The 25,158-nt window shown below is 39.0% G+C and overlaps 2 protein-coding genes and 1 long non-coding RNA gene across 7 annotated transcripts in view; 2 read left to right on the forward strand and 1 right to left on the reverse strand.

The window, feature by feature from the left end:
• Nucleotides 1–7,499, reverse strand: part of LOC123504500 — a 36,980-nt gene extending 29,481 nt beyond the window's left edge. The window contains exon 1 of the long non-coding RNA XR_006674845.1: nt 7,432–7,499. This is a non-coding gene — a long non-coding RNA (uncharacterized LOC123504500). The remainder of the gene's footprint in view (nt 1–7,431) is intronic.
• Nucleotides 1,741–17,296, forward strand: LOC123504497 (casein kinase I). Of its 3 annotated transcripts, none has more exons than XR_006674844.1 (7): nt 1,741–2,212; nt 5,845–5,951; nt 9,404–9,591; nt 10,568–10,745; nt 11,379–11,532; nt 11,894–12,689; nt 14,561–17,296. XR_006674844.1 is itself a non-coding variant. In XM_045255069.1 (6 exons), the coding sequence occupies exons 1-6, from the start codon at nt 2,090–2,092 to the stop codon at nt 12,629–12,631; spliced, it is 990 nt and encodes a 329-aa protein (XP_045111004.1). In that variant the 5' UTR covers nt 1,741–2,089; the 3' UTR covers nt 12,632–12,690. The 3 variants fall into 3 exon arrangements, 1 of the variants encoding a protein (XP_045111004.1); XR_006674843.1 differs by having other exon boundaries at nt 1,742–2,212; nt 12,392–12,689; XM_045255069.1 differs by lacking the exon at nt 14,561–17,296 and having other exon boundaries at nt 12,392–12,690.
• Nucleotides 17,297–19,623: 2,327 nt separating this feature from the next.
• Nucleotides 19,624–25,158, forward strand: part of LOC123504494 (ubiquitin carboxyl-terminal hydrolase 47-like) — a 45,123-nt gene continuing 39,588 nt past the window's right edge. Inside the window, exon 1 of one of the 3 annotated variants that reach the window (XM_045255058.1) lies at nt 19,624–19,754. The gene's annotated coding sequence lies outside the window, so the exon portion shown is untranslated. Of the gene's footprint in view, nt 19,755–19,831; nt 20,081–25,158 lie in introns of those variants that run through there. The other 2 variants (XM_045255061.1, XM_045255059.1) reach the window with 2 other exon arrangements.

The raw sequence follows: 25,158 nt of genomic DNA on the forward strand, positions 1-25,158 counted from the left end.
TCTCTCTCTCTCTCTCTCTCTCTCCACGTCAAGTGTACCTACAGTGTCATAATAAGCGAGACACATCACAACACTACTAATGAATTACCATAAGCCAAAAACCATAACATTTTGGTCTCAGCTTTATTTGTTTATCAATCTGAACAGTTTATAATGTTTATGTTGCTTTTATTTCTATTTTGATGTGATTTTTTTCAACGGTGAGTATCCTGAACACGTTAATTACTGCATCCAGCCACTAACTATCTCACTACTGAAGCGCAGACCACAACACACTGTATGGGTAAACGTTTCAACGACTATTATCTCGATTACGCTTAGCAGGGTTCATAACATATAGATGAAATGAAAGTTAAACGGGATTCCAAGTTTTCAAAGATTCTACTGATGCAAAATAAATAGTCTGCGGAACCACTGAGAAAACACCTTATGAAAACTCGCTCTGTGGCCCTTACAAATAACTTTATGAGAGTTCGACGTAGTATTTCAAAACACGAGGCCTGAAGCATATGTATGTCAACCTAGCGAAACCAAGAATAGATAAGCAGATAAAGGTATTAGGATATTAAATCATCAAAACATTAAGTCCTCCTCGTCCCAACGTCTCACGCTCTACCCTAGTAACTGCGTACATAACTGCGTAATTCATGTCTGCGTAAGGAGGGGAGTGGCTAGCAAGCTGAACGTCCGTGCGGCGGCCACATGCCCATTAAGACACAATAAATGATTGACACTAGATCATTAGTCACCATTAAGAGGAATTAAGGATCGAGAAGTAAAAATACTTAGCCTTATGAAAACTTCCTTATGAAACTTTAGATTCTTATTATTATTATTATTATTATTTTTCTTTTTTAGTGGCCTTATGATTGAAATAGCTTTTTCTCTAAGTCTGAGGTCATTAATACGTAGTTTCCTGAGCAATATTACCATTGTTTTCTGCGGAGATAAAACCTCGTTCCTTAACTCATTAAAAAGTATTCATATTGCATTTTTTGTTTCCTTATCTACCTATACGTTATGGCGAGATATGAATGAAAGCAATCTGTCATCACAACCGAGGGTTGATGAACCTTATGCACTCCAAGATAGATCTGAAAATTACTGGTAAACCTTCGGCTTGTTTTAATAAGAACAGATCTCTCTCTCTCTCTCTCTCTCTCTCTCTCTCTCTCTCTCTCAGAGAGAGAGAGAGAGAGAGAGAGAGAGAGAGAGAGAGAGGAAATTTTTAATGATGATGAAATATGATATGAACATTGAACTGTCTAGTTACCCTTGTTAGTTTCAACAAAGAGGGGAATGAGGGAGAACGTTATTCACTATATTAGACCAGTGTCTTATCTATTCATTTAGCTATTGCAATGTGTCACCTAACCCTTAAGAGAAAATACATAGTTTTTTTTACTATATAAAATATCTTTTAAATAGTAGTAAGTGTTTTGTTTATTTCTTAAATCGACCCATATGCATTAACAATTTTATCTTCTTAAACCATGTAAACTCATTCACCTGAAAACACGATTTTAAAACAGAGGAATACTAAAATAAGAAAATTACAACAATTAACGCAACATTTTGTGCCAGTAGACGAAAGCGAACACAGTACAGGAGAGTGTCTAGTCGAGGCTGGTGGAGAATCGGATCCCTCTAGACAGTGAGCCATCTGTTGTGTTGGTGGGCCAGCTGATCGTGTGTGGCATCGGATCCCCTGTACCGCGGGGTGGCCAGCGACCCGCCATCACTCTGCTCTCCCCTTATAGTCCCGAGGAAGGGGGAGAGAGAAGCGGACGTCACCTCTTCCTTTTTTGCCAATTTAGCGCCATTTCCTTGCCGCCCTCTGCCCCTTGATACCCTCGGGACTCACAGAACCCTAGTACCGCGGCGCCGTGTTGTGAGGGACGCCCTGGGGCACCTGCTGAGGCTGGAGAGGACGGCAAACAGAATCTCTGTGAAGGTGGCTTAGTGCGTCCCGCGGAGACTCGAGGCGCTGGGACCTTTTTTCTCCTTCTCTCCTCTGTCTCCCCCCTATCTTCCCTCCCTCAAATGAGCCTGTAAGGGCAGCCACAGGAAACCCTTAACTCCGCCAGCCATGTCTTCGGGGATAATCGGGTGTCGGGAGTTCGTGGTCGGGGGAAAATACAGACTGGTGAGGAAAATCGGCAGTGGCAGCTTCGGGGACATTTACCTGGGCATCAACATCACCAATGGAGAGGTAGGTCATGCTGCCTCCTGCATGTACTGTATCATTAACGGGTGCTGTGTCACTTGCATGTATCCCCCGTCTTGAAATGTTGTGCGCAGTGTGCGTGGTGGTGGTGATGGTGTGGTGGCCCTTGGTGGTGATGGTGGTGGAGGTGGTGGTGGAGAGGCCCTGCTTACCCCCACCGCCCTTGTTTGGCCCTTGTTTCTCCCAAGTAATTGCGTCATTTCTCCCACCCATCCCTCGGAGCACCTTTCTCTTGGCTGGTGTTGGCATGGTGATGGTGTTGTGGGGTGGTGGGGAGGTGCATATGGTTTCTCCCCATTTGTGCCTTTCTCTCCCATTCCTGTCATGGCCCATGGTGACTCACGTGCTGCTGTCACCTCATGCACGGCCCCAATAATAAGTACCAGGATTAAGATGGTTAGGGCCACGCCACCACCAGCTGCAAGGTCACTCACTGGTTCAACATTGTTTGGTTATGATAGGATTTGTTTATGAATTAGTTTGTTAGTCATCTCATTATCATAAGAAAACTATCTTCATCTTTTTGCTCTATTGTCCTATTTTGATGATTCCCTTTGCTGCCTTTTCTTTGCCATAACATGCATTACATGAGCCATTTGGAACTAGTTCAGGGTTAAATTTCTCCACCAAGATTTAGACATGATGACAGACTTACCAGTGGGATTCATGTCTGATCATGTTGTCCACTTAATTTGCATTCTGATTGTATCCTAATGAATGTTGATTGCTGATTGAGAATGGAAATCATAATGTGGATTTGTGATATGAGTCACATTTGACACATATCATTATGGAATTTCATATTGATTATAATTCTTGTTTTGGTTTTCAGTAGAAATATTGAAACCATAAATATCTAAATATATATGAAAAAAAGAAATAAAAGTATATAGGACTGTGTATTGCTGCTGTATATACAGCAAAGCTGTTCTTGCTTGATGAGCTTATAGCTGAACAACATAACTAATATGCACTCATTGCCAGTGATGATATTGTGTCTTGTTTATGGTACACATGGTTTGTTTGAAAGTGTGGAGGCAAGGGGCTGCAAGGATGTAAAAAAATACAGTAATTTCTTGTGATGTAAAGTAGGTCATGAGTGGTTTGTGGAAGCAGCAAGGCAGTGACATTCAGGTAAATGATGTCAAGCTCCTTTACGAGGGCAGACATGAGATGAATGTAGAAATACCATCACCACTGCCACCTATAGTAACACGATCCTTGTGTAAGTCATGGAAGGCTTTCAATTAGCTATTTGGAATATTGAATACAAACAACAAAAGGCTAAAACAAATAATTTTATAGGAACTAGCTGGCATAGAGCACTGCCTAGAGCATCCACAGTTTGCTGGGTAAGTTAGTTTGTTTCAAATGGACTGAGAAAATACCACATTGATTGTTTGAAATATCAGATACCTGGTAGTTACTAATCAATGTTGAACTTACTAACTTGCCATATCTGATGTTACCTTACCATGTAGGCTTTTCATTATTGAAGACCTGAAATATTCCTGGCAGAGTGGTGATAGGTAGGTAGTGACCCAGAAAGCCACTAGGCCAAGGTTTGTTCTAAAGATTCATAGAACTGGTTTATCAGATCTTGAGTTGATAAGGCTTGGAAACTATTCATTGTTGTTGAAGCTGTGACTTGGCTGAGGTGGTCGGGATTGAGCTTAATGTATTGATGTTTCATTCATTACTAATTGGATGCACAGATTTGTGTTTTAAGACTGGAACAAAATGCATGTCAAGGCAAAGCAAAGGCAGGAAATATCAGGTTGTTAGTTGTCTTCTAAGCAGTAAATGTCTGCTTGAAATTTACAGTTGGAAAGTACAACATAATAGTATAGTTTCTTTTTCTCAATTTTGTACTCCATCTTTTTCTTTCAAAATCCTTTATAGTGTCTTGTAGTGTTCAATCTTTTTGCTTCATTGGTGCATAGGGAGAGTACCAATTTGTAACATCCATTGATATTCAGCCTTTTTGTTCACTTGAGTTGTTTCTCTCCTTTCTAATTACCTAGGTGTGTGTTGTTCTCTGTTTGGTGTATAGCAGCTGCTGAGCCTCTTAGTTACCTTTGTGATTCATTGTGTGGCCTTGATTCATCACAGCTGACACTTCTTTAGTTGCTGGGATCTGTTCATGTTAATTTGCTCATGAACAGAGAGGCTTCCACTGGTTTTCCATCTTCGGTCTATCTAGTGATGTCAACACAGCCATCACTGGTGCTTCTAGAGTGATTGTGGTGCTTTTTGTCTTTTTCTTATAGTGCATATTTGAATAGTTATCCTGGTGCAATTCTTGTGTTTACTGTTTTGCACGTGGCACAGTTTGGGTTAAGACCGTGATGTTTGACTGTTTTCCCTCCCCTGGTGACTGGTGTAGTACTTCCTCAGCTCCCCGTGCTTCATGCTTCTGACAGCCACACAAACTTGGGTTTATGTAGGTTTGATGACTTTGATTCTCTGTCATTCCCTTTATTTTTTTTCACTATTTTTAGGATTCCTTAATGTGTCCAGTCAGTTACAAATTTTGTTTACTTTTTAAGTTTAATTTCTGTGCCCAGGAACCTTTTCCCTCTGGGTTGAATATGGGAAATAGAACCACCAAGTATGGCCTGTTACAGTGATTTTGTTCTTCCTTTCTGCTTGGCATTGATGGTAGGAAGGTGAACACTCCTGTAAATTATTCTTGCCTGCTACTTGTTTTATTCATTCTGTGTTGCTTCTTGTTTTTTTCTTAGGTTGGTACAGTACATATATATGTACTTACCTAGATACACAGGATTATTTGTGTGTAATTATTTCTTCTCTTCATTTTGACTTATAAAAAGGGTTGTGAATGAGTTGTGAAGCAAGACAATATTGCAACCTTTTCTGTTCATAATATTTATTACTAATGATATGATTGATGTTGTGAGAACCTTTGACAACCATAACAATAGTTGGTATGTGCAGGGTTTTTCTCACCTTCACATTAACCATTCAGTTGTAATGTTTGCACTAATTTTGTCTAATTGAACATAAAGATTCAATTTCCCGTTGATAACAAAAAACAATATTCAGAGGGGAAAATTGCTCATTAAGAGGAATGGTGCCTAAATATGAATATCAACTACTTGGAATATTGGGAGTCTTTTCCTCAATACCTGTATGCCATTCTTACACCCTTGCAGCATTGTTGACATCATCTCTTGCACCTGTATCACTTATGTTAACAAACACTCTTCTTGACTTGTAATCCTCAGATTGTAGATCAGTTGTCATTAACACTTACATTTTGCAGTTTGCCCCAAGTACTTTAATTCAAAAGTATGAAAGGAACATTTTTACACTAAGCATTCAAAAGTATGAAAGGAACATTTTTACACTAAGCACCTGTTTGCAGTAATAATAAGTTTCCTTGTATGTCCCCAGCAATTTAAATTTACTCTTGCTGCCTTGCTGACCATGCTTCACTGTCAGGATTGTATTAGAATATTGCAAGTGATTGCTTCTGACACAGGTTTTCTTAGGTCAGAATTGCTGTGGGGTCCTGAGTTTATATTGTTATTGTGACAGTCTTGTAGCATAACAGTTTCTCCTATTATCCTTACTGAATAATGTTGTCTTTGCAGGAGGTGGCCATCAAGCTGGAGGCCATGAAGGCACGCCACCCACAGTTGCTGTATGAAAGCAAGGTGTACAAGATCCTGCAAGGGGGCGTTGGCATCCCACATATCAGGTGTGTGTGTGTGTGTGTGTGTGTGTGTGTGAAGGAGGAAGTAAAGGTTGTGTATGTGAGCCATGATAGCACTGTACTTCCTCATGCCATTTGAAGGGAAGCTAAACACAGTAAGCATTTTTTCAGGTAGATCTTGGCACTAAGCCACAAGGTGTTAATGTGTGATGTGAAGTGTGTGCTGTGCTGTTTTGAAGGGAGAGGGTGTGGTGAGGTGGGGATGGTAGTGGGGGTGGGAGAGGGAAGGTTTCCTTAACCAGATTAACCCTGACATGGCTATATCTGTGTATCTGTGTGTGTGTGAGTCTGTGTGTGTGTGTTTGTTTATAAGTGTGGACTCAGTTTATTTATAGTAGGTGGGGAGTTATTTAGAATGTGCTCTCTTCTCGTACTTGAATTGTCCTCATTGTTCTTAAAGAATGCCACCACCAATATCGTAGTGCTTTTCTCATCTGCTGTTGAGAAGGATGAAGTTTTGCTGAGCTGGGCGTCGAGTGAAAGCCTGTTTATCCCTTTGTGTTGATGCCAAGAGTGTGAGTTAGGGAAGCCATGTTCTGATAACTAGGTATTCACTTCCTGCAGTGTTTCCTCCTCAGCTTGCAAGGACTGGTTGTGAGACTAGCTGGAATGGGTTCATGTGCTGGGCCAAAGGGTAGTATGTATGAAAAGTACTAGGTGTTAACAGTTGCTCCCATCAAATATCTGAACCCTGGCCAATGCAATAGGTAAACACTCACCTTGTTAACCCTTGAGAACTTACGAAGCCGTTACACCTGAGAGTTACTTATATGTAGGACTGTAAAAAAGCAATGATCCACTGCACTGAAGGCAATGTTTGAAATCTCTATAAGCATCTAGAAGGAGATATAAAGAGTAGATTGAGTCATTTCTTGTTAGCACAGTGTTTGGAAGTGGTTGTAGGAAAGAAAAGGTGTCTTAGATTGATTAAGGAAATGTATGTCAAAGTGGTTAGTGTGCCAGTAGAAGAGTTAACAGTGGCTGAAGTACAAGATAGACAAGATAGGTGAAATTTGCTAAATGTGAAGGTTTTGAGAAGGGAAAGGTGGTGGACTAGTTATTTATTTATACCTTTCCATTTGTATTTTTATACACGAGGCAAAAGCAAAGTTGGCTAAACAAAAAAAAGGGAAAAGTTTTGTTAACTTTCACAAACAAAAGAATAACAAGTAATGGAGTTAATTTAGATGTGTGTGTGTGTGTCTGTCTGTCTGTCTGTCTGTCTGTCTGTCTGTCTGTCTGTGTGTGCGTGTGTGTGTTAGTCATTCATGAGCATTCTTTGATGATATCTTATTGGGTGTATTTTCTTTGTCTTTGTTTCATTGTGAGCAGTGTGTGTGTGTGTGTGTGTGTGTGTGTGTGTGTGTGTGTGTGGGAGGGAGGGAGAGGGTGCATGTGAACTGTGGGAGGGGACTGTGATTATTGTGTGCACTTGACCCAGTTATGTATCTCCCACATCATATACCTCTCTCTCTCTCTCTCTCTCTCTCTCTCTCTCTCTCTCTCTCTCTCTCTCTCTCTCTCTCTCTCTCATATTCTGTTCTTTTACATTACTTCATCTGTCATATTCTCTCTCTCTCTCTCTCTCTCTCTCTCTCTCTCTCTCTCTCTCTCTCTCTCACCAATCATTAGGTACAAGAATTGAGAAGCTGCATTTAGCGTTCAATTTAGGCTGAAGAGGCTGCTTCCTGTGGCGTTGTCCCTGATGCACTTTGGTTGTTCTGCAAGGATGAGTCACGGCCACTTTGTGATCTCTAGAGTAAAGCCAAGCATCACACAGCCAAAAGATCTACTTACACCCTGAGCTGTGGGATCTTTCAAGTGTCATGAACCACAAGTTTTGGGGGCTTTTGTTCTGCGTAGGATGATGATGTTTTTGATACGAGGGTTTGTATTGGTGATGTTTTAGGTATGAAGGGATTGTGTGAGTGTATTAGCATAATCTGCTCACTTGATATTGTCTGTAGTCTTAGGAGTGTGGTGCCGTTCTCTCTCTCTCTCTCTCTCTCTCTCTCTCTCTCTCTCTCTCTCTCTCTCTCTCTCTCTCTCTCTCTCTCTCTCTCTCTCTCTCTCTCTCTCTCTCTCTCAAGAAGGTGGTTTTGTTGTGCTCCTTGTTTTCTTTACTGTTACCCATTTGCCCATTTGAGGAATGTTTTTTTTTTCATTCTTAATCAAATGTGCAATCTTTCTTATACATTCATTGCTTTTACAGTCACATTTCATTTTTTTTTTTGTTATTATTACATATTTATTCATCTTGTTTTATTTATTTTATTTATTTATTTATTTATTTATTTATTTTCTTTTTTTATTACTGTCTATAGGGGGGATGGGGGAGGTTTTCCTATGTGAGGTGCTGTCTTCCTTCCCTCTGTCTCAGTGGTGCATTAATCCCGTGTGTAAGTTCCATAGGCATTTAGTTGTGTTGGTTCAAGGTAGCAGTTTGCGAAGTGTGGCGTATCTATACTACTATGTGTCCACATTTAAAAAATAAGTGAGTTTAACTTTAGTAAGACTTGGGAAAGACATCAAGAAAATGTTATACATATTGGTGCAATTTTTATGTTTTGAGCTGTGTAGGAACTGAACTTGACAAATCTCAGTGTAGTCATAAGAAGAAATGGGATGGAAGCATTTACCAGTGTTGAAATGTGTTCTGTCATTGAATTGTTGTTGGGTGGGTAATAATAATTTGAAATCTCTGGAACTCCATATCTGCCTCTGTATATCCATCTTCCTATGACCTGAGCTCATTTTAAGAGGGAAGTTTCAAGATTTGGCTAACTCTCCCACACATGCTTGAGGACTGGCATAAGTGAGCGTTTTGGTTTAATAATTTATGTTGTCCTTGGCCAGATTTCCCCTCTAACATTAAAAAAGTAAAGAAATTTTAACTATTGTTGAGCCAGACTGTTAGTAAAATCACATGAATTAATGCTTGGTGTGTCAGCACTCCTCTCTGCCAAGTTGTATGTGATTTATACACAATGATTATTTAACATAAATACTTATTATTTTTAAATGATTGTTATTTATAACTTCATGGTTACATCCCTATTTATGAAATATGCAAAATGTTGGCATGTGGCAGTATTCATCACAGACCTGTCCTGCCAGTTGTCTTGTGTTCCTGAAACACATTGCAAATGCTGCTAAAAGAGTTGAGAGTGATTGTGACACAGTACAAAATACCAGGTTAAGAGTAAGAAAATTATAATAATACAGGGAAACTAAACTGAGCTTGGTGTTGGCATTATATTTTGAATCTCATCATAAGTGTGGATATTTATCATGTTGATTGAATGGGCTGGTTTTGAAGTCTTCAGCTCTGGTATGCAGTGTGAGGTATTGCTTGTTGTTTGATGGCAGATTCTGGTGTCATATTTTAATTCTGAAATGAACTATTGTACTATGGGTTAACTTGCCCTTCTTTGCAGGTGGTTTGGTCAGGAGCAGCAGTACAATATCTTGGTGATGGACCTGCTGGGACCTTCACTTGAGGACCTCTTCAATTTCTGCAGTCGCCGCTTCACTATGAAGACCGTCCTGATGTTGGCTGACCAGATGATTGGCCGCATTGAGTTTATCCACAATAAGAATTTCATTCACAGAGACATCAAACCAGGTGAGGTGGATGGAGCTGGTCTCCTTTTCACTGATAAACATCATTCTTTCCTTATATGCAAATGTCTTGACCTGGTTATAGGGAAATTTATCTATTTGTTTTGTATTTTTTTTTTTGTTTATGTAAGTGGCTGTGACTAAAGGTTATTGAATGACAGAAAAAAAAGTAGAGCCCAGACAATTATTCTGTATCAAAGCAGTGTCTTGGAACCTCTCTCTTGAAAGAGTTCAAGCAGGCAGGGATGAAAGATTGAGGACGCTGATTAATTCTTGCCTTAAGGAGGATGACAGAATATGGATGAGATAAATTAGAAAGTATTATGCAGTGAGGTTGTGGGGAAGGAAGACTTGCAGATAGGCCTCTGTACAGAGTTGGCAGCTGGGATGAGGAGAAAATAATTATAATTAAAAAAGCCAAGAGAGCTCAGAGTGTTATTGCTGGAGATGATAAGTTTTTAATTTTGATTATTAGGTGGTGTTTCTCTGAATGAAAATCAAATCTTAAGGCTATTAATGCGGAAGTTAATTAGAAAGTTAAGGTATGTGTCAAAGTATTTTGCATTGATATGAGAAGAGCAGTCTGTTCTGGGAACTCGTTTGTCCCCTCCCCAGATAGACAATTTGAGGCTGGTGTTGGAGTGTACATGTGTTGAATGCAGGTAGTAAAGTGTGAGGGAAGAGAGCCATCTGTCCCATTGTTGTGCAAAAGACTGTTGGAAAGGCAGTAAATTAGTAGATTTGTTTTTAAGGTATTTGAATTGTTGTTATCACACCAGAAAACACCTCTATATTCTTGCTATTTAGTAATTTGCTGTAGATTTGTCTATATGTATTTGTTGTATTGATTCTTTCATGACCTAATAGAGATGGTATTTAGAGGAGTAATGTATACTTCATCATGATTCATTTATGCTGAAGTGAAAACTGTACAGTATTCTCTAACTTTGAAATAACTTTTCTTCCTCTTCCTTCTCCAGATAATTTCTTGATGGGGATTGGGCGACACTGCAACAAGCTTTTCTTGATTGATTTTGGGCTGGCCAAGAAGTACCGTGACAACCGGTCGCGTGCCCACATTCCTTACCGGGAGGACAAGAACCTCACTGGCACCGCCCGTTACGCCTCCATCAATGCCCATCTTGGTATTGAACAAAGGTAATGTTTATTCAACCAAGGGTGATCTTGTCTCTGTTGATGAAGTGCAGGGAAATGTCAGTATGTAAGTCTGCAGTAGTTGTAATGAGAACCTGAGATGTAATGTAAAGGAAAGCTACACTAGACCTGCTTTCTTTATACCATGTTTACCTTCTGCTTTACTACTTTTCCTTCCACTCTTGAGCACAAACTTGTATTTTCCAAATCTCAAAAGGTGTTTTTTCTTTGATTCTAATCCTTCACTAGCTCAAGAAAAGTAATTATCATTGCAGCAAAGATGAAGGTTGATTTGGTTACATTTCTTCAAATATGTAAATGGTTATTGAATAGAAAAAGGTGCAAAGTTGATTGTTTTGATTTATTCATAGCCTTTTGATATTTTGATGGCTGCCTTGTTTCACTTATCTTACAACTGAAATTTGATCATCTTTGCTGTCTAGTAATGCTTCTGCTATCCTGGCTGTTGTAGTTATTACATCTCTTTCACAGTATTCTTAAAGGATATCAAAGTCATCTTTGTCTTAATCCTCTTCAATTCTGAAATCATTGATGTAGTTCTCTGATGCACTTTGTTCTTTTTATAAGATAATATGAAGAATGCTTTTCTCATTCCTCCTTTTCTGCCTCCCACAGCCGGCGGGATGACATGGAAAGTCTTGGATATGTGTTGATGTACTTCAACCGGGGCTCACTACCTTGGCAGGGGCTCAAGGCTGCTACTAAGAAGCAAAAATATGAGAAAATTAGTGAGAAAAAGATGTCAACTCCTGTAGAGTCTTTATGCAAGGTATGTCTATCATCTCATTTTAGTTTATTTGGAAAGGAGGCTTGCCTTCCCAAAGCTGGCTGAGCTGTGTCATGTTACCATGCTATTATTATAAATGGAGACATTCCCAGCATGCTTTTGTTATTGATGGAGACATGCCAAGTAGTTAGTGTATCAAGGATTGCTTGAAATGTTCACCTTTAGGTTCTAGTTCCATAGTCATAAAAGTAGATATACTGTAGCCTTGTCTAAATAATAATCTAAGATTTTTTAATTGACGAATATGAGCGTATTATTTGAAAGGCTTCATACATGCTTACATGTTCATCAATCTCATGTAGCTGACTTGGTTCACTTGGTGTCTAGCAGTCTCCTTACACAGGCCTATGATGTCTTTTTTGGACCACTTCATTCCAAGATTTCTTTGGTCATGCCCTGAAAACTACCAGCTAAGTTCACATCTCTGATTGCCACCAGGCTAAAATTTCAATTATTGCTCAGTTTGTACATTGTGATAGTCTTCTTATCTGTAAAATATGGGGAAAAGAACAAGGATATGCAAGTGACATGCATGCTGTTGGTATGAGGGAGTGAGCCCTTTACAAGTATAATGAGAGTATTGTAATACACAAGATGTGAAGAAAAAAAAGAGTGTAGTCTGATAGAGACCTCTCTTGGAGTGATTCTAGATTATTTAGAAACGATAAGGCACAGGCATAAAGCAGATTAGATTATATGTTTCCTACAGAGAAATATGAATTATTGAAGTAGCAAAGAACAGTTTCAATACAGATGTTAGGAATCTGGCCAATTATGAAACTTTAATGTGTGTGCTGCAAGCAGTCTTTGCCATCGTGTAATTCATCCCTCCACTTTACAGGGCTTCCCAGCAGAGTTTGCAATGTATCTGAACTACTGTCGGGGACTGCGCTTTGATGAGGCTCCCGACTACATGTATCTTCGGCAGTTGTTCCGCATTCTGTTCCGCACCCTGCACCACCAGTATGACTATACCTTTGATTGGACCATGCTCAAGCAGAAGGCTGCCTCCACTGCCGCAGCCGTCTCTGGTACTACGCCCCAGCCCCCCGCCACCCCGGGCACTCAGAAGCAGCTCTGAGGGCCCGGCAGCTGAGGGGGCAGCAGCAGCGGGCGGAGGAGGTGGTGCAGTGCATGAGGTGTGTTGGTAGTCACTTGCCTTCTTTCTTCCTTCAGTTTGTTTCCAGTCAATTGTTCTTTTCTCTTATTGCTGTAGTGTAAAGTTGGCATCCCAGTGGAAGTACTGGTGAGTGCAGTTAAAATATCCTACTTGCACTTGTTATATAGCTACCATTCCTTTACAGTGTCTATTTATTTACCTGATTATTTATTTATTATTATTTATTTATTATTATTATTATTATTATTATTATTATTATTATTGAATCTTGAGTTGGGGACACAGGGTTTCCAGTGAAATATCAAGTCATTTTAAGTTGGAAACCTTCTTTGGTGAAATGCTTTAAATAATTAGATGTTAGATATGAGCATGCTAAGAGGGAGGGAGGACAGCAGTGGTGGCCAGTACTGTCTTGAGAGTGTTACTTGATTACACATAAAGATTTTTGTAAATATAAATGAAACAAGGTTCAAAGATGTGGTGTAATACAGGAGTGATGGAATGAACTCCATGCAGCAACAGTGATTAGGTGGTTGTCTCAGCATGGCCCATCCACAGTCACTTACTAGCAATGGATGTTATTTGAGTGTCTTAATTTATAAAAGTACTTGACTATAGAATGCTTCCAACTTAGACATTTCTGTGAGTAGGTGTTTTTCCTCAGGGAACTCTCTTATACATGCTAGATAGATTGTTGTTTATTTATTAGATTTTATTTTTTTATTTGTTTTATTCTATTTATCTATTTATGGATTTTTGGGGAACATTTTTGAAAATATAGAGAAATATGACAATGAAAAGTTTGATTCTGGATTCATTGTTATTTGTACAGTAAAGTAGAAGTGTTGACAGGTTTGAATTTGTGAGTTAAGCAACAACATTGTATGATATACTATATGTCCTGCATACAGTAAGTCCTCCTTATACGGTACTTCATTATCCAGTAAATTCACAGTTACAGTGTTTGGTTATTACTACCCTCGATTCTATTTACGGTAAGAAAAATTCACAGATACGGTATCCGCTTGTGTTTTGTTTACACCATTTCTTAGTGCCACCACGCCGCGCGGTCACCACAACAACAATCAGTCTCTTCCCGCATTTCCCACTGAACACAAGTGAAATCCTTATGGCGTGTTTTTTGTGGATATTATGAGTAAGGGCTGAAATCCCTACTGTCCCTTAGCCTCGTGAGGGACATCATCTGATAGAATACATGGCGAGCGAAAGGTAAATTAAAACTTTTTTTTATTTCTCTTGCACAGTACTTTACATTTTTTTATGACTATTTTCATGTCTGTAGGGGTGACTTTTGACGTGCTGGAACACATCTCCTATTATTACATGTTATAATGGGTTCGATATATGGTAATTTCAATTTGCTGTAAGGTTTTCAGGAACGCATATGTACTGTATAACGAGGACTTACTGTAGTTGTATATGTACATCACTATTTTTCAGTGCTGTTATATCCTTGCAATGGTTAGGTTATCCATTAGCATTGTTGAAATTCTTTTGAAATGTGAAGGAAATGGCTGAAGTTTGGAGAAGTTGTAAGTAATCAGGTTTGCTTCTATATGGCATTGCTGCATGACACCTGGGAGGGATTTATTTACTTATTTCTTTATTTTTTCTCACACAACATATAAGGTGACTCATGAGCTAAGACTCAATGAAGCTTTGATGAAGCACATATGTATATCCTAATGATTGTGCAGTAGTCTGGTTCTATCATTTTCAGAAAACATTTTAGTTCATAGGCCATGGCAAATTAGGACAATATTAGCCAATGAACCTCTCGATTAACATCAGGTTGTCTGTGTTAAGTAGGTACAGTATGGGATGGTATGGTATGGTAGCTCCTCAGTGTTATTATGTTTTTGTCAACAGGAACCGAAGGAGGAGAAAAAAGATGGTAACAGATCACCACCCTCACCCCCAAGTCAAAACACAAGGAAGAAGAGGAGGCTGTTATCTCCTCCAGAGGGAGAGGTAATTTAACTGCCTGCCTCAACCAGAGAGTAGTGCCTCCTCCCCCACCCTCAGCAAGTAGTAGTGGCAAGGGGGGATTAATCAATGGTAATTTTACAGTGGTGGTGTTTGGTCAATCATACCCCTTCAGTGGTGGTGATCATTATGACAGAATAATGTATGGTTGACAGTAATTCTTAAATGGCAGTAATTGGTCAATTGCATCAAGGCAGTTGGTTAGCAGTGAAATGTATGATAGCTTGACACCAGTGACATGTTGTATATGCAGCAACAGTGTGTGTGAGTGTGTGTGTTTGTTTTTGTGTAAGTATGTACACTTATGTGTGTGTGTGAGATTGCTGCATACATGCCACAGGAGCAAGTCAAAAGATTTCTCAGTTTGTGAGTATGTACGCTGCCTGTTAGGCCAAGAAAGTTGTGTCAAGCCTGTGAGATACATGAATCAAGTTTCTCAAGTGCTGACAAACCATGCCAGATATTTTAAGGATAATGTTGATGTTCTTTTGTCATCTTAAAGACAAACACTTGAAGGGTAATGTTCATAATCTTATGCCATCATTAAACCTAAGGTGGTGAATAACAAAGTTGTGGCAGTGTGTGATGCCACCGGCACTTCTGGGTGTCACATAGTATGTATCGTGTTCTGTCCCATGGGCTAGAGGAAGGAGGAAGGGCGAGAAGAAGAGACTTTATTGTGTACATATGTATGAGTGGCATCTGTTTCATCCTAGAAAGTGTGTGTGTGTGTATTTGTCTGTTTCATCGAGTATGAGGTTGTGTGCATGTAGATGCCATGTTTGTTTATCTCCTGTCTAGCCTCGTCTTGTTTACTCTAGCAACAACAAAACAATAGTGAAGTATCTAAACATGACCTTCCCTCTCCCCCTCAACAGCATCCTCCTCCTGATGTCATGTATCATGAATTTGTGGATATGACTTGACATTACCCACCTTTATTTCTCAAACACCTGCTCTTTCCTCACTATTCCCAACACACACAAAAAAAAAGATAAAGTAAAAAATTTGTGAAAAAAAAATATTCACTGCAAGTTCTTAATAAATAAACAAAATAGGCAAGGGTAAGATTTTTTATTTAGTTTTGCTTTTTGTCGTCTTTTAAGTTTTAAGGAGATTGTAAAATAAAAAGTGAACTCCTCCGTCTCTCTGTAAGTTGAGTAGGATATCTTTTTGGTGTGCGTGCGCTCATTTTTATTTTCTTTGCTCTGCCTTTCGGCAAATGGAGGCACTATACACAGACACGTCAATATAAGATAGTAACCCAACAAGTAAATGCAAACCTAGAGTATGGCTTTGCAAACTTGGATTATAGTTTTGTCCTTTGTTTATTTTCATAGGTGGAAACACCCTTGGCACTGAAAGGACAAAAGTTCAAGTTCTGTGAATTGAGTTTTGTGATGCCTTGATAAGAAAAAAATTGTATGTATGTATTTTCATTTTTAGAAATTATCACTGTCTCATGACTATATTGTCTTTTGCAAAGAAGACATGATTAAACATGGCTTAAAAGTAATCTCAAGAACATGCTCTCCTATTTTGTCGTGAGTTGCTTTTGTTTTTCCCCACCTCTGATTTATATACACTGTTTATATAAAGATTTCATTCATCTTCAGTCAGTCAGTCAGTCAGGTTGACGAGCACCATCCTATTTTGCTTTCAGTCGCAATTGTGCCCATCACCTCTTTATTACCCAAGGGTTATGTAGTTGTTTTGAGTTTTGTGAAGTCCAATTCTTGCTTGTGGAAGCACCAAGAAAGTGGTGCTTGTTGAGCGGACACTCCCAAACATGGACATGTGAAGATCCTATGGCACTTTGTATTCTAGAATAACCCTGAGTCATGCAATAACTCATCCAGGTCATCCCCCAACCCCACGCTGATAAAGTGGGACTCATTTGACAGACTCCAAGCCCTTTCCAAGTTTGGGTCTCTGTTTAGAGTCTATTTACTCTAGTGACCTCAATGTATTGTAATAAACATGGGTCACCTGAACCCCTAGCCCTCATGCTTGTCAGTGTGGTATTGAGTATTGGTTCTGAGATAAGCCTGGTCAATGAACTACACAAACTACATTGTACCAAGTGGTCCAGGTTTGAGAGTAACCGCTGAATATCTCTGTAATTTTTTTTTTCAGCGTGTATGACTTCTAACTTGGATAGAGGATTAAACTATATATATGGAATAAGAAAATATATATATGTATACATTATATGGAAGTTAGTTGGGTAAGAAGAAAGCAAATTATGTAATGTAAGGCAACTCCTTGACAGTGATTCACAAGCGGTGGAGTGTATAACCTTTGTTTTTTCCACCGTGAGTGCTGTTGTGTGTGTGTGTGTGTGTGTGTGTGTGTGTGTGTGTGTGTGTGTGTGTCAGTCTTTGTGTGTGTGTGTGTGTGCATGTGTGCATATGTGAGAAAAAAAAAATGTTATACTTATTTTTTATTTTTATTTTATTTTTTCCACAATTGTATTTTAGAAGTTTCCAAGGATGTAAATGACTTCACAAAATTCAAACCCTCATGTGTATAAACACACACACACACACACACACACACACACACACACACACACACACACACACACACACACACACACACACACACACACACACACGCGTGCACAGACACATACAGCCCTTTCGCATGCATATGCACGCACACGCGCACACACACACACACACACACACACACACACACACACACACACACACACACACACACACACACAGAGAAAAAAATATAGTATAACCCCAAGTTTGTCTAGGAGATATTACTCAAATACAGATTTTACTACTACATAGAGAAATAGAATGAGGGAATCGCCACTTACCAAATTGAACATAGCATCCCATAGGGTTGGTATGCAACATATAATTTATTTTGTTCATTCAGTTGCAGGCAAATGCCTGTTTTCTCACCAAACCAGCATCAGCAGCTTAATTTTACATAGAAGCTTTTAGGCAACTAATTTATGTCTATATTTACCCTGTAATGCAATCAGTCAATAAAAAGTGGCAAGAACTAGATAATATCATGATTTATTTACTGAACAGAGTTGTTTGATGGTATTTAATGTGCTTATATCACTGGCTCTGATTTGATATGCAGTACCTATAGGGAAGGAGTCACCAAAATGTATAGGAAATAGAAATGGCAAAGTAATGATGCACCAGAAAGTTTGTTTGGGCAGTAATGGTTTTGAACAAAAAAATGTTAGTTTATAAAAAAAAAAAAGTAGTTTGATGAACAAATAGTTTGGCATGCAGATTAATAAATTTATGAGATAGATGATAAGCCTCCATATCATTATTTATTCAGCTAAAATAGAATTCATTGGATGGATATTACTTCTCAAAATAGTGGAAAGTAGTAGAATTTTTTTACATAATTATTCCATACAATTAGATTTGTGCATTCTATGTATTTGACGAAATTGGGATTATACTACACTCACACGCGCACAGATACACAAGTGAAACTTCGCTCTTATTATTTTTTACTGATTGAACAATGCTCCTTATTTCCCAGTCATGTGAAGCTGTAGTGGTTGCCTAGAAGTGTAGACTAATAAAAATGGAAAATTGCTATTAATTTGACCTCTGAATGACCAAGTAGACAGATCCTTAGATAATGTAATAAGGGTGGAAGGGAAAGTTAAGATTTTTGAATAGAGAAACATGAGGGATTCTTGAGGACCAAGCTGAATCAACCATGCAGAATATAGGTTATTTGAACCTGGGAAATCTGAAATGAGTGATTTGAACATTGAGAGAGGAAGAAGAATAGAGACGAACCATGTTAAATGATGGAAAGAGGACCAAGCAAAAATAGAAGTGGGGAAGGAAAGCAAGAAGGACATGGTTCCAGAGAGAAGAGTATGGATGTAAGGAGAGAGAGAGAGAGAGACCGGGAAGTAAACATGGAAGGAAAGAAACGGGATAGGTATAATAGTGTTTGGAGAGCCAAATGCGTAGAAAAGAAGCGGGCGAGGGGTTCCATAAAATAGGGGAAAAAATAGGTGCCATGGTGAATCAACGTGTTGAAGCTGGAAAATAGAAATATAGAAAATAAATAAATAAAAATATCAATAATGTACCTGGAAAGAAACGGATGTATACTTTACCAAGGGTCGAACTGGGAAGGCTCATTTGCGGATGTATAAATGGGTTAAATTAAAAGGTTATGTCATCGTACTACGAGAAAATGCTGCACTCTAAGAAACAATTTCATTATTAGACTTTGCGGTTAAATAACTTGAAGGGACGTGGTCTGGCATCAACAGTAAAAAAAAAAAAAAAAAAAATATATATATATATATATATATATATATATATATATATATATATATATATATATATATATATATATATATATATAATGATGATAATAATAATAATAATACCATAACGTATTGAGCTTTTTCCCATCGTCAGCTAGAATGGATTGCTCAGACAATTCTATATGAATAACATTATTCATTAAATTGAAAATAAGATTTGTGGCGGGCAGTTTCATTGTATTATAGGTGAGTGCGACGTGCCAACAGAAATCTAAACAATATAGTTTATGATGGAGTTTTAGAGAACGAAAGGGTGAAGACGCTCCAGAGAGAACGAGGTACCAGCTGATCCAGGATGTAGTTCATGTTGAAGCCAACAGATGACTCACTTTCACCTCTTATTCAATCCGTAATCATAAAAATCTTTTTAAAAAATATGCAGGATAAGTTGGAGATGTATCAATGCAAAATTTTACGGATTAATAATCACAGAGAAAAATTCAATTATTTATAACGAAGAAAAACAATATTTCATCGTGAAAAGCATTTCACAATGTATAATATCGTGATACATATAATGAAACAAACAATTATAACTTTCAAAGAGCTAAATATAATGCCATTTATGAAATTAGTTAAAGAAAAAAGTGAGGGATAGACTGGCAGTGAGGAGGAGGTTGGCGGTGTGGTCTGAAGGCACAAGGAAGTACTGGAACCTCGAAGTGTTTTGGAGGAAGAAAATGGCTTGTCGCTCCTGCTGACCACCTTTCCTACACTCTGCTGCCCCTATCGAGGGTGAGTGTGGCCGGTACAGCTTCCTTCAGGTTAGGGCTACAGCGTAGAGTAATGGTGGGCGGGGCGAGGAGACGGCAGAGTGAGGCACAGAGGCGAGGCGTGGCAGTCTGGGATTCCTCCTTATCTGGGGTGATTCCTTGATATTTTCCGCGTTTATTCCCCTTGTCTTTGAAGGAATGTTGCGGTGAATGTTAGGGAGAAGGGTGAGTGGACGGGTGAGGCGGTAGTGAGTGAGATACATGCGGCCAGGCACCACTTTGGCACTCTGGCACAGGTCACAGTGGCAGCGGTGCCCGTGTTGAGGTGCTGTGACTTGAAGGAAACGGGTAAGTGTATGTGTGTGTGTGCGCGCTTGGATGTGTGGTTGCATATTTGCCGAGTTGAATCAAGCTGGTAATGTTTTGTGTTGTAATATTAAGTTATCCTGTTCGTCTATAAATTGCTGAGGTGTGTTTGTGTACATCTGAGGGCGACAGGGTGGCTTGGCCCTCTGTCGGGAAGAGCAGAGTGGGGAAGAGGGAGCAGGCGAGCCAGACTAGGAAAGATTGTAGTCAGGATGGGCAGAGATGGCAGGTTGCGAGGGGAAGGAAAGCGGAGGCAGTTTGGGAGGATAACATAACATAACATAACATAAATAATAGGATAACAAAGGGCCACCAGGGCCCATCTAGGTTAGCCTGTATCAGTCACACAGCGACCTCGTCATCAGTACTTAAAGATACACTTACAAGTACACAATACATTATATACTAATTCTAAAAATTTGGTAAGTAATCCTCTACAATTTGTGGTCCCCATACATGGGGATCATGTCTTGTTTAACTATAGTAAATTTCTTATAAAAACTATCATGCAGCGCTATACATAATTATAAATCTAATAAATTTAAGTGCTTAGCTAATCTGTTTTTAAACATTGTCAAACTAGTGCTATTTACAACTGTCTCTGGCAATGCATTCCAGAAGTCTACCACCCTATGACTAAAGAAATAGGACTAAACCTGTTGAGTGTGAAAATAGGTTCGGTTTGTTGGAGGGGGAGGGGGACAGTGAGAGTGGAGTGAATGAAGTGGTTGTGGTGAGTGAAAGGAGAGAGAAGGGGGTAGAGGAGAGGAGGAGGAGGGTTGTGCCTAGCACACCTCAGGTGTGTGTGGTGGGTGACTCTCAGGTTAGGTACTTAGATAGCACTTTCTGTGGGAAAGACAGGGATAGGAGGACGAACGTGTGTATGCCTGGTGCAGGTGTGAAGGCAGTGAGTGAGGAGGTGCAGAAGAGGGTTGGGGGATGGAGAGGAGGGTGTAGTAGTTTTGCACGTAGGTGGGAACGATGTCAGAGCAGGTGGGTCGGAGGAGTTAGTGGCAAGATTTCGGGAAATGTTAGGCAAGATAAGGGAGAGTGGTAGGAGGTGTGTAGTGTCAGGAATCTTGCCTCGTGTGTATGTTAGCAGGAATGGTTGTCTAGAGCCATTGGTGTGAATGATCGGGTAAAAGGGATGTGTAAGGATGTGGGTGTCAGCTTTGTGGATGTATGGGATAGGTTCTATGGGCGAAGGGATTTGTATGCTAGGGATGGTGTGCATCTGAGTAGGAAGGGTGTGGATGTGCTGAGTGGATGTCTGGAGGGGAGTTGGGATGGAGTGTAGGGGGTGAGGTAGCAAATGCATTCCAGAAGAAAGATGTTAGACATAAATTAGATAGGATAAACAGAGATAGTGAAAAGATTAGGAAAGATTTCCAGGTGCAAATAGGAGAGAATAAGATTAGGATTCCAAATAAGGAGACAGCATCTAGGAAGGTAGCAGGACTTAAATGTTTTTATGTAAATGCCAGGAGTCTTAGGAACAAGAAGGACGAGTTATCTAGTTGAGGAGGACTTAGATGTTGTATGTGTCACAGAGGCATGGGTAAATGAGGAAAAGTTTAGGGAAAATAGGAAAGAATATGAAGTAGATGGATACATTATGTATTTACACCAGAGAATTGGTAGGATAGGTGGAGGAGTAGTTATTTATGTAAAAAAATCCTTCATTTCCAGTCAGGTTAATGGTATTAAGGTAGATAACAGAGTAGAGTCCTTATGGCTGGATGTTAGAGTAAACAAAAGTAAGGTTATTAGAGTAGGAGCTTTTATAGACCACCTAACCAGTCAGCAGATGTAGACAACCTTATGGTAGATGAGATAAATAGGGGTGTACTAGTCAGACAATTATCTTAGGGATTTTAATCTTAAGTCAGTAAACTGGGAGAGGATGGTAGGAGATGCTAGTGAAAATAAGTTTATGGAAAGTTTTCAGGATAACTATTTAGTGCAGATGGTAGATAAACCTACTAGGGGGAGGAAGGTTTTAGACATAGTACTAACAAATATTGAGCATTGTTTAAAGGAAGTTGAGGTAGGAGAGACTTTAGCAAACAGTGACCATCATATAATTAGATTTATCATTAATTCCAGTAGGGATAATATAGTGAATAAGACTAGAGTCCCAAACTATCAGAAAGGCAATTATGGTAGGTTACGTCAGTTATTAGGAGAGGTAAACTGGGAAGATAGTTTTGGAAATAAAACTGCACAGGAGATGTGGGATATTTTTAAGGTTGTAGTAAAGGGTATAGTGATGCAGTGTATCCCTTACAAAGATATAAGGCAGAGAAACAGGAAGCCATTATGGTGGACTCATGAGATAGGTAGACAGATCAGAGAGAAGAAGAGGGCATATAGAGAGTTGCAGAAAAGTGGGAAGATGTAGATTTGATTAGGTACAGACAGGTCAGGGATGATTTGAGTAAGGTTATAAAAAAGTAAAAGGCAGGCAGAGATAAAACTAGCTAGAGCTGGGAGTAAAGATCCCAAAAATTATATAGTTATTACAAGGTCAGTGATAAAAGAAATAAGGATAGGATTGGACCACTCAGAAAAGATGGTGTAGTAGTGGATCAAAATGAAGACATAGTAGAATTATTGAATGAACAATTTTCTTCAGTATTTACTAGGAAAGAATAGGAAATCCTGTTACAAACAGTGCGACGAGTAGTTTAAGAGCTTTAGAAAATATTGATATAAAACCGGGAATTATTAGGAAATTTATTCTTGAACTAGACGATAGGAAAGCTAGTGGTCCTGATGAGCTACATGCCAGAGTACTTAGGGAGGGTGTAGACAGTATTTCTGAAGCACTTAAGTTAATCTTTGAAAGATCACTTAGGTTTGCTGAGATACCTCAGGACTGGAAGTTAGCTAATGTTACTCCAATATTTAAAAAGGTAGGAAGGATGATGCGAATAATTATAGACCGATCAGTTTAACTAGTATAGTATGTAAGATACTAGAGAAAATCATTAAGGGTAGTATTTGGGAGCATTTAAATGAGAATAGATTAATTAGAGATACCCAACATGGCTTTAGATCAGGGAGGTCCTGTCTTACAAATTTGCTCGATATCTTAGAATATATTACCAAGGAGTTAGATGATGGAAATAGCATAGATGTTATATATCTAGATTTTAGCAAGGCGTTTGATAAGGTACCGCATAGGAGGCTAGTGTACAAATTGAGACTACATGGGATAGGGGTAGGTTAGTTGATTGGATTAGTGAATGGCTTTCTGATAGGAAACAGAGAGTAGTATTAAATGGGGCAATGTCTGAGTGGAAGGAAGTGGTTAGTGGGGTACCCCAAGGATCAGTGCTAGGACCTCTTCTTTTCTTGGTGTACATTAACGATTTAGATATAGGAATTAGTAGCAAAGTATCAAAGTTTGCAGATGATACTAAGATAGCATGTGCAGTACAGGGTGAAAAGGACAATTACAGAATACAACGAGACCTGGACAGGCTGATAGCATGGGCAGACAGGTGGCAGATGGAGTTTAATTCTAAAAAGTGTCAGGTTATGCATTTAGGTAAAGACAACACAAACTTTAGCTATGAGATGGAGGGATGTTGGCTAGAGGCAGTAGAGGAAGGAAAGGATTTAGGAGTAGTGATAGACAGGACTATGAAATTTTCAAAGCAATGTTTAGAAGCAAGAAATAGGGCAAATAGGATCCTGGGTTTTATAAATAGAAATGTTAGTTATAAAAGTAAGGAAGTGGTGCGTAGCTTATATAATTCCTATGTTAGGCCCCATTTAGAGTATTGCATACAGGCCTGGTCACCCCATTATAGGCAGGATATCAACATGTTAGAAGCAGTTCAGAGAAGAGCAACTAGGATGATACCAGCATTAAAGTGCCTGGAGTATAGAGATAGATTAAAGGAATTAAACATGTTTTCATTTGAGAGGAGATGTATAAGAATTAGTATATAATGTATTGTGTACTTGTAAGTGTATCTTTAAGTACTGATGACGAGGTCGCTGTGCGACTGAAACAGGATAACCTAGATGGGCCCTGGTGGCCCTTTGTTATCCTATTATTTATGTTATGTTATGTTATGTTATGTTATCTATCACATCTGGCAGTGCATTCACCCCACTTGTCCCTGCAGGAGGTTAATAATAGTTAGTGGAGGTAATGTGTAAGGTTGTCTGTCTCGTGACTGTAGGATATTGTAGCTATATAGTCTTCTCATGTGTGCTTGTCTTCTCTCTCTAACTGTCCAGCTCAGTTTTGCAGTGCCATTCACTGATATAGGGCCCAGTCAGTCAGTCAGTGCTGCATTTCAGTAAGGAGTCTCTGTCAGTCAGGAAGTGAACATTTTTTTGGCATTTGCACGTTGAAAAAGAACTGCATTTTAATCTTTTACACAATACAGAGTGAAAAAAATGTCACTTATGAAATTCTTGTCACTTCTACAAAAGCAACATATTCTTATTTTCAGAAGGTATAGGTTTTCATCCGATGAATATTAAGGCAAGGCGCACCACTCAATTTACTAATGTTTTCCACTATTTAACCCCCTAACATACTTCAGCATATAAAGTGTGATCAATATTAAGAAATTAGTGAATCAAAATGAGGGTGTTGAAGAGCACTTTGTAAATAGATCAACAAGAAACACAACTATATAGCAATGAAGTAAATAACAAGTGGGAAAGCAGAATTTTTGGATAAGAAAAGCTGATAAATTGTCAAATACCACTTCCTACAACAAAAAAATAAGTGGAGTATTGATATTTCAAAATCAGAAGTGAGTGAGTAGTGTGGGACTCTTACCATGAAAAATTAAGTGTGGTGTTGATATTTTTGAAGTCAGGAGAGAGTAAGGACCATAGGGGGAATATTTAGTTTAAGTGGAGTTTTTGGATAGGGGAAGCTCATAAATAGTCAAATATCACCTCTTACATCTTGCAAGGAAAACATAAGTGCGGTTTTGATATGTGGAAGTCAGATGGAAGTGAGAACTGTGATGGACTGTTTAAATAGGTTTTTTTAATAGGGAAAGCTGATAAATGGTCAAATATCACGT

The sequence above is a fragment of the Portunus trituberculatus genome, chromosome 16 (assembly GCF_017591435.1).
Source record: "Portunus trituberculatus isolate SZX2019 chromosome 16, ASM1759143v1, whole genome shotgun sequence".
Classification (NCBI taxonomy): Eukaryota; Metazoa; Arthropoda; class Malacostraca; order Decapoda; family Portunidae; genus Portunus; species Portunus trituberculatus.

Bases quoted from the DNA above. Each gene is read 5' to 3' on its own strand.
- LOC123504497 (XM_045255069.1), top strand. From the start codon at position 2,090: ATGTCTTCGGGGATAATCGGGTGTCGGGAGTTCGTGGTCGGGGGAAAA. The intron at 2,213-5,844 runs GTAGGTCATGCT...TTGTCTTTGCAG, and splicing joins TCAACATCACCAATGGAGAG to GAGGTGGCCATCAAGCTGGA. The intron at 9,592-10,567 runs GTGAGGTGGATG...TTCCTTCTCCAG, and splicing joins TCACAGAGACATCAAACCAG to ATAATTTCTTGATGGGGATT.